This window comes from Mustela nigripes, chromosome 8 (assembly GCF_022355385.1).
Source record: "Mustela nigripes isolate SB6536 chromosome 8, MUSNIG.SB6536, whole genome shotgun sequence".
Classification (NCBI taxonomy): Eukaryota; Metazoa; Chordata; class Mammalia; order Carnivora; family Mustelidae; genus Mustela; species Mustela nigripes.
In genome coordinates, this window is record NC_081564.1 from 4,889,522 (window position 1) to 4,898,787 (window position 9,266).

The following is a 9,266-nucleotide window of genomic DNA, read 5'->3' on the forward strand; positions in this document are numbered from 1 at the left end:
CCCCAGCAACCCTCAGTTTGTTTTGTGAGATTAAGAGTCACTTACGGTTTGTCTCCCTCCCGATCCCATCTTGTTTCATTGATTCTTCTTCTACCGATGTCCTGATTTTTTAAAAGAAGAGATCATATGCTGATGAACTCAACATATTTTAATTTCCCAGAAATTTTTCTTCTTACGTCATTCCTTTCAAATAGCAAATTTCACAGAAATTTCTGTTTCCGGCCGATTTAAAACACCACCTGCTCGGTCCGCTGGTTCTTGGCCAATGCGCCTTGCCCACGGTGGCTCATCTCCCCACCTTGGTTCACAGTGTCCAAACCGTAGTCGTTCAGGTGGCCGGACCCTTTCCTGCGGGGCTCGTCCGTCGGACCGAGCACGTTTCCCGAAGGCATTTCTGTCTCTGGTGAAGGGCACCCGCTCTCCACGTCTCTGCATCTTCAGGCGTTAATGGTTTATTGGACTTAACACCCTGCTCCTTGCTTTCCGGAAACTGAAGACGCGTGTCAACCTTCCGTGTTTGGCTATGGTGTCAACTATAAATGAGCTTGGTTATCTTCTAGGAGAAATGCTATTTATTTTGGAGTAGTAGTAAAAAGGGTTCAAAGCATAAGGAGCCCATTCAGGCCTATTCTGAATCCCTGATGACATCAGCTCCCAAGGGGACTGTGCTACAAGAAGCAAGATTGTAGGTGGGTACCAGGTAACGCCACGCGGCCCCCTCCCCTCCCCCTCCCGTAGCGAGTAGAACTCCGGTGGCTCGAAACTCTTTGGATCTTATGCGTGTCTTCAGCTTAAGCTGCACCTCGAGTGTCTACAGACTCAAAATTCCTACTTGCCTATTTTTGCATTCAGAGCGATCGGCAGTTTCTTTGGTCCCAGGCCTGGTAGGAGGCGGAGGGTCGTGGCGCTCTGGGGGCTGCTGTCTTATTTGCAAGGTTGTCTTAGGAAGCTAGGATCGGGGTTCAAGCCAGCTGCTGCTCTGACCTCTGGTGCGGTGGACTTCTGCGGGAAAGCTGGCTCCACATGCAGACCCCGGACATCCTTCTGGACCCTCTGGAGTAGCATCATGGGTGGAGCCCTCGAATATGTATTTTAATGGACACCCCCAAGAGGGTTCAGGTGTAGATGATCCTGTGTTTGAGAAACAAGAGTCTAAATAAATCTCGGATCGGGACGCTTGGGAGGCTCAGTCGCTTGAGCATCCGAGGCTGAATTTTGGCTCAGGTCGTGATATCAGGGTCCTGTGATCGAGCCCCGCATAGACTCCGTGCTGGGCGTGGAGCCTGCTCTCCCTGGAGAGAGAGAGGGATTCTCTCTCTCTCCCTCTCCCTCCACCCCCTCTCACATGTGCTCTGTCTCGGAAACAAAACAAAACAAAAAACCCCCTGCAAACCGGAATTAAATCAATACATCAATGAATCTGGGATGACCAAGAAAAAGAGAATTTGAGCATCACCTGAGCGCCTGCTGAATACTGGGTTTCAGCCTGAGGGTAGGCTTGCCAGATAGAGCAAAGAGGCACGGGTCCGCTTATCCTCCTGCCCCTCCCCCCCCAGAAACAACAACAGAAGGATCATGTCAGGTAAACTGAATGAATTTTAGGGTAGGTGTGTTCCGTGCAGTTACTGGGACATGGGTATACTGGAAACTCGGTTGTTTACCTGACATTCAGATTTAACTGGATGCACGGATACTATCTGGCAATCTACCTCCGGAAGAAGCAGGCTCGTGCCTGCGGGAGTTCGCCTTCCCGGCCGGGATCCATTAGGTCTGAGGTCTTAGTGCTGCTCGGGGAGGTGGCCGGCGGAGCCCTGGGCCCTAGACTTTCGTGTCGGGCAGCGGTGAGTCGCTCTACAGTCGTACCTGTGACAGATGGCTGTTACCTTGGTTTCTCAAAAATGGGCTGCCCCCTGGAGCTTCTGGGGCCAAATCTGCTTGGGTTTAAGTAGCTTTCCTGACAGCCACAGAGCGCGGGTGAGGCAACAGCCTTGCTCTTTGGGGCTAGTTGGCTGCCTCCACTTGGCTCTGATTGCCAGGGCTGGAGGTGGAAATAAAAGAGAAAATGCAAAGTCGTGGGCTCAGCAGCTGCCAGCCCCGTGAGCAGGGAGGGACAACTGTGTCCCCAGCCAGGCTGGGGGTGGGGTGGCTCCTCCTGCCAATCGGGGAGTAGGAGGGAGGGGGGTGAGCACGTCCGGATACCCTCCTTGTAGACACAGTCCCTGGGCTCGGGAACAGGGTGTCCTAGCTGGACGCTCGTTTCCCATTCCTTCCTTGTCTCCCCAGAATCCCCCACGATGCCTTATTGTGTACAGCTTGCCTTCCGGGGACCCCTACCCCCTTCTCGCCACAATTCCCTTCTGTGGAAACTTGCTGGGCATTCTCGGGGGGGCAGGGGTGGGGTCCTCAGAGGTAGAGAGGGCTTTCTTCCCTTTTAGCACAGATAGGGCTGGTGGTTCCGTGAGGTCTGAGCCCTGGGCTGCCAGGGACACGGCCAGCATGTCCTGCCGAGCCCCTTCTCCCATAAGACAAAACCAAAACCTGGGGTGTCCTATTTATCTATCTATTTATTTATTTATTTATTTGGGAACTTTTTGACTTAGAGATTCTACAGCCCTGCCTTCTGGAAGGCAGCTCAGCCTCCACACCAGTCGTGTGCTTGGGGAACACAGTGTCCTGTCATGTCCCATAGGATTTGGTTTGGGGTGGGAGGCAGGCACCTGGGAAGTGACCAGTGGTCCTGGTGACCTAGAATCCCTGCATGGTGGTCTCTACCCTATGCTGAGCCTAGGTGTGGGTCCCCCCACATCTTGCCTTTCACCTGAGCATGGGAACAGTCTTGAAGGGCTGCCTTGTTTGGGGAAAGCAGGAAATGGGGCCTGCACTAGCCAAGAAGAGCATTTTTATGTTGATAAGAAAGACATCCACTTTGTGCAGACCTGGCCTGCTTGAGGGCAGAGGGTTTGGCAAATGGAGGCTGACAGCTCATTCACAGCCCCCTTGGCTAGGCTCACTTGTGCAGTGAACATCTTGGGCAACTGTACACGGAAGCCCTTCAGGGAAATGTTCCTGGACCGTTCCTACCTTCTCATTAGTTTCTCTCGGATTCCAAGTCCTCATTCCTCAGGCAAACTAAGGTGGAAGGGAAGAGGAAGGGGAGGAATCTGGTTCATGTTCTGGTAACTTGGGGATTTGTTACATGTGTCTTCCTTCGGATAGACCAGGGCATCTTTTCAGTCTGGGACTAATTTTCCTTTTCACTTCTGAGCAAGGCTTTCTTAAGCTGTGGCTGTTTGGGTCAAGCTGCTGAGCTTGTGACCACCGCAGGTGTCCCACGCTGCCTCTCTGTGGTGGTGTGTCGTGGGGTAGGCTGCTCTCACTCTGGCCTGGCCTCGATGTACCCCCCATTCCTGCCCCTGGCTTGAATGGGCTCAATCCCGGAAGCCTTAGAAATGTCTCAGAGGGAGAGGGGCCAGAGTCCAACGCTTCCCCCTGCCTCTGTTCTGCACAGAGTAGGGGTTTTAATTCTCTTCACCGCCTGGAGACGCAAGCCCTTGGGGTTGCAAGTGGGCCAGGGTACTCGGGCTATCCCAGCCCCAACTGCTGCTGGGAGGCCTCTCCCTTCTTCAGGGGAAGGAAGGCATAGGGCTCAGAGGGATGAAGAACCCCGTCTCTGCCTCCCCACCCACCCCCAGTTCTTATCATCATCGTCTTTAACAACTTGGTTGAGAAACCTTAAAAAAAAAAAAAAAAAAAGTAAAAGATAAATTACAGCATCTGCCGTTCCTTGTCACCCAGACTCAACAACATGAATTGTGAACATTCTGTTCTGGTTCACCTTTTCCCCCAGAGGCCGTCCTTGCCAGGAATTTGGTGTGTAGGCTTTTCCCCTCTACGTCTGTATAAATATATCCGGGAACAATAGAGGATTCAAGCAATTCTCATGGGTCCCTCGGCCACTGGCTTTTCGCCTCAGCAGGTCTGGGTTTGTGAAAGCTGTTCAGGTTCAATGCCATCTTGTGATGCTATTTAAAAAATGCACTCTCCGGTTGGTGGACCTTTAGCTGGTTTCCAGTGTTGCGGCTCACAGTATTGCAGAGAAGGCCTGGAGCCCTTGCTTTGCTCTGCTCACTGTGTTAGTCAAATGCCTTTTGGCTTTGGTTTTTCCCACCTCGGAAATGGGGTGAGGGCGGGGCACGATGGTGTGTAGTGAGAGAGGACGCCCTCGTAACTGCATTTCAGGGGTCCGTACGTCACTCCAGCTTTTTCTGATCTCGAGCTTGATGAATGGGTGTTTCTGATGGGGGACGTGGGAGGGGTTGTCTCCTCGCCGGAGGATGTGGGTGCAGGGCCAAGGGTGGCGCTGGGGATGCGGGTGGGCCTCCCTGATCCCGCTCCGCGATCCAGCTCCTGTCTTCCTCCTCAGGGTCCTGGAGACGCCACGAGCCAGCCCAGCACGGCCGCTCAGCCAGACCGGCTCCCCGGCTCCTGTACCCCGCTTCTTCAGGACTCTCTTAGCGGACAGCCCACCAGTCCTAAAGTCTGAGCCCCCCAGTTGCCACACGCGTGTCCACACACTGCACACCCCCTAGCACGTGTACATGCACGCGTGCACAGACGTGTGCAGGCACACTCAGGGATGGAGCTGCTGCTGAGGAGACTCGGAGAGCTGGTCAACGAGGAGAGTCTGGAACCTTCCGTCCAAGTGACCCGCAGTGCCGTGGGCACTGGGTCCCCTCCCTTGAGAGAGCCCAGCCTGACCTGCTCATCCAGGGGGCCCCGGCGCCTGCTGCCTCCTCCCCCCCAGTGCCCTCTCCACCAGTCACGAAATACTGCAGTCCCCGCTTGGTGGCTCAGCTACACGGGACAGACCTTTTACTCTGAGGGGCCGGCTACTGTCCCCAAACCCAGTCCGGGAACACAGACTTCTCATGCCAAAGCCGTTATGGGCAGGGGGCTGCCCAGTCCTGCCCAGCTTTGGCCCTCATCCGTCCGTCTGGGCTGGGGGCGAGGCCCTTTCACACAGGCCTCAGTAAACACGTGAGCTCGAGATGCGTCTCAAGGCTGCTCCCACTGTCTCCCCATTCCCCAAGCAGACGTTGATTTCCCTGAAGTCCGCACGGGGACCAGGCTTGGGTGCCTGGGGCCCCCTTCCTCCAGCCTAAACTGACGCCTTCCTGTATACTGAGCCGGCCACTCCCCACTGTGGGTGGTGGGACGCTCCGCCCCAAGCTGCCCCCCGCGAGGGCCCTCGGCTCTTAGGTGCCGGGGCAGAGGTGCGGAAGCCTGGCCCCATCAGTCCGGGGGTCCGGTCTGGTCGGGTGGGAGACCCATCCACCCGCGACTCCCGCTCTGGGGCAAGCCTCAGCCTCTTTTCTACTGCAACAGAAGTGAAATTTATCATCTTTTAAAAGTAATTCACTATTGAAGTAATAAACCTTTTTTAAAAGTTAAAGCTCGAGTCTGTGACAGCGTGTTTGTGGGGAAGCAGGGGGCTTCCTGGGAAGTTCTGGGCTCTTCGTCAGTAGCTCCTTTCTGGTAACTGCCAGGAGCAGCTGGGCTGCTGACTTGCCTTTCTATTGTTTTAAAATTTCAATCTTGTTTATATTTAACATTTTACATAAATACTACATGAATGCAGTTCTCGTTTAGAAAGAGTAGGCTCTCAGGCTGCTGTGATCCGTGTCCCAAGTAGCCTGCCACTTTGGCATGGAGCCTGGCTACGCTTTTTTTTCTGTGCCTCTATATACAAATCGAGGTGCCTGTAGGAAATGCTCAGTATTGTTCTGGGCTTTTGCTTTTTCTTGTTACGGAAGAAGCAGAAAAGAGCAGTGCGTAACACAAAGTGTGGGAGCCAGACGGCCTGGGTTTGAGTCTCCGCTCTGCATCTTACCACTCGTCACTTCAGGCAAGTCGTTTGACAGCTCTGTGTCTCGGGAGTGGAGAAAGTAGCTGGCTTTGTTGGAGACTGGCACTGTGCGGATTCGGGGACGTAGGACATGGAATGCTTCTAGAACACGGCTGGCACATGGGAAGGGCTATGTAAATTGGCCATCATGATCTTTCCCGTGACGATGTGTCATTCTTGGTATTTTTCCCCACCCAAGCAGACCCTCCAGCTGTTCCTGTCTTGGACATCCTTCCCTGCTCCTCATTATTGTAAATGACAGCACAGTCTCCCTGGTACAGATGCTCACACGGTTCCTCTTGATGCACATCTACGCTGTGTCCAGTTTTCTCTTCCTGCAAACACACAGCATTCTGAAGGTCCGTCCTTCCCTGCCTAGGCAGCATCTGCGCTCCATGGGGCACCGCCTGGGGAGCTGGGATGTGTTGCCGCTACATGGGCCCTGGCAGGCTGTCTCTGGCCCAGGTGTGGAGGCAGACCCCCACCGTCCCCTGGGTGCCCCTTCAGCCTTCCGCCACTCCAAGGTGGCCCCCACCAGGGTCAGGTAGGCACAGGGCAGATCCCGCAGCGAGCCTCCGGCCCACAGTACTGTTGGGGACCCACAAAAGCAATAGCATTTCTTGGAAGATCAGCAGAAACCCAAAATTTTAGGTCAAAAAGACGTTTTCCAACCGCACATTACTATATTCATCTTTTAGCAGTGCTGTTGCAAATGCAACTAAAAAAAATTTTTTTTTCTATTTGAAACATTTTTAATGCTGGATCGGGCTTGCGGAGGTCACCTGCAGCCCCGCCCCAGGCCACAGGGGCCCCTTCGGGCCGGGCGCAGCGTCCTTCACGTGGCAAAGGCTGCGCGCCCGTCTGGGTCCGGGAGGACGTGCGTCCCCGTCACAGGCTGGCCGGTGATGTCAGAAGTGCCGTGATGGTGTAGGCGGTGCCCGGTGATGACGTACACGTGCTATAACACGGAGAGGCCTGTGATGGCGCTGGAGGCGTGGGGATCGCCCTGCGAGAAGTCAGAGGCGACGTGATGATGTCAGAGGCAGCGTGATGACGCCAGCCTTGGGCTGGAAGCCTTGTCTTCTGACTTCTGCGCTGTGGGCGGCTGGCGCGGCAGGTGCAGACCCGGGGGTTGGGATCCGAAGGCCTTCACCTCCTCCGCGCTCCTGTGCCACCTGACCTCCCCGAGGCTTTTTGTGGAACCATCCACCCGTTCACTCCAACGTGGACATCGAGAAGCTTTCATCTGATCTTTAAGTAGCCACCCAGGATGCACTTTCCCACACACTGTGGTCCTGGACCACGTCAGGGGGCGCCTGGGTGGCTCAGTCCTTGAAGCATCTGCCTTCAGCTCCGATCATGACCCCGGGGTCCTGGAATGGAGCCCCGCGTTGGGATCCCTGCTCAGCGGGGACCCTGCTTCTCCCTCTCCTCCCCTGCCCCTCCTGTCTCTCTCTCAAATAAATAAAATCCTAAAAAACAAAATAAGACCATGTCATCACTCTTTAAACAGCCCACTGGGTCCTAAATATGATACAACCCCTGAAAAACACACACAAACCAGCTCTCCGTTAGTACACGGCCGGTCTTGAATGCCTATTTCTGTCTCCCCTAGAAGTTTAGCAAAATGTTATAGAATTTATGCCTTTAAGTATTATGAATCGCTCTGTTGTGCTTCTTTGCAGCATAAGCATCGGTAGAAGTTCGAATGAGTGTTTTAATTTCTTCCTTTGATCACAAAGGGTAACGTTTTGTTGGTCTGGACTGCCATTTTCTGTAGGTACACCACTGACGGACAACATTCCTATTTGCTAGCTACACCACAGACAAGTAAGACTCTACTGGGGGGGCGCCTGGGTGGCTCAGTGGGTTAAAGCCTCTGCTTTCGGCTCGGGTCATGATCCCAGGGTCCTGGGATCGAGTCCCGCATCAGGCTCTCTGCTCGTCGGGGAGCCTGCCTCCTCCTCTCTCTCTGCCTGTCTCCTCTGCTTACTTGTAATCTCTGTCTGTCAAATAAATAAATAAAAATCTTAAAAATATATATATATAAAAAGACTCTATTGGAATGCGTCCCCCTTTTTACACATATTTTGAATTTTCTTAAATGCACAGAGTGGAATAGCTGAGTGTATGGTTCGAGGAATTGTAACATACACATTCCGGTAACCACCAGCAACCAAGTTACAGAACAATGTTATGTTCCTTCCAGATTTCCTCCTGCTTCTCCTTTGCAGGAAAACCTTCTGCTGAGGCAACCCCTGGCAACTGGATAGTTCTGCCTTTTTGACAATGTCCTCAGAACGGAATCACACAGGATATGGACTTTTAACACCGCCTCTTTCACTTGGCATCTGTCCTGAGATTCACACATGTCCTTGAGTGTGTCAACAGTTTGTTTCTCAAGAAAACAAAGCAAAACAAAAACACTTTCTCTTTCTTGCAGAGTAGAAGGCCGTTGTATGCGTATACTGGGGTTTGTAGGCATTCGGGAGTTGCAAGATATTTAAGTGTTTCCAGTTTGGGACAATTACGATCAATACCCAGGAGTGGGATTGGTGAGCCCTATGGGGACTCTGGGTTTAACCTTTGGAGGTCGTGGCTGACACTGTCGCTAGCAGCTGTCCTCTTCGGCAGCCCCACCAGCAAGGTATGAGTGCCTCCCGTGTGGTGCTTAACAACCACCACCAACATAAGCACCTTGGTAGTCAAAAAAATTTAGTCCTTCGTAGTGGAATCTCATTAAAAATATATATTTTTTATTTATTTCTTTTAGTGAGAGGGAGACCGAGCACTTGCAAGTTATGGGGTGCAGAGGCAGAGGGAGAGAGAAAAATCCTCCCACAGACTCCCCACTGAGCGTAGAGCCCCAACACCAGTCAGATCCCAGGACCCCAAGGTCATGACCGGAGCGAAAATCAGATGCTTAGGACTGAGCCACCCAGGCGCCTCTCACTGTGGTTTTTATTTGCCTGGAAATATATCTCCTAACGAGGTGAATGAGGTTTCCCCAACTGATTCATGTATCCTCGAATGACGAAACTTTTTACTAGAAGGAGACCAAATTTACCATCATTTCCATTCTTATTTTTGTAGATGTAAGATAGAAAAAGCTTGTTGACAAAAATAAGCAACAGGGAGAGGAAGGAACGCCCCAATAGCTGTGTCGCTCAATTCTCACACCCTTGAGTCGTGGGCAAAAATCAGAGGGCCGTCTGTCACCAAAAAGTCTTTTTGCTGACCGGTCAGCTGACAAGTCTGTTTGACCTCTCTGCACAGTTGTCAAAAGCAACAAAGTGGAAAAAGCACCCATTCGCAACAGGATTGCAAAAGGATTGCTCAATCTCGAGATTCGTTCTGGAAA

General features: G+C 52.8%; 1 protein-coding gene across 2 annotated transcripts in view; it reads left to right on the forward strand.

Annotated features, from left to right (window-relative positions):
* SCARB1 (scavenger receptor class B member 1) overlaps window positions 1-5,452 on the forward strand; it is a 69,109-nt gene extending 63,657 nt beyond the window's left edge. Inside the window, exons 12-13 of one of the 2 annotated variants that reach the window (XM_059408202.1) lie at window positions 561-689; window positions 4,424-4,512. In XM_059408202.1, coding sequence (XP_059264185.1) covers window positions 561-689 — 129 coding nt within the window. In that variant the 3' untranslated portion in view covers window positions 4,424-4,512. Of the gene's footprint in view, window positions 1-560; window positions 690-4,423 lie in introns of both variants that reach the window. The other variant, XM_059408203.1, reaches the window with a different exon arrangement.
* The last annotated feature ends 3,814 nt before the right edge of the window (window positions 5,453-9,266 follow it).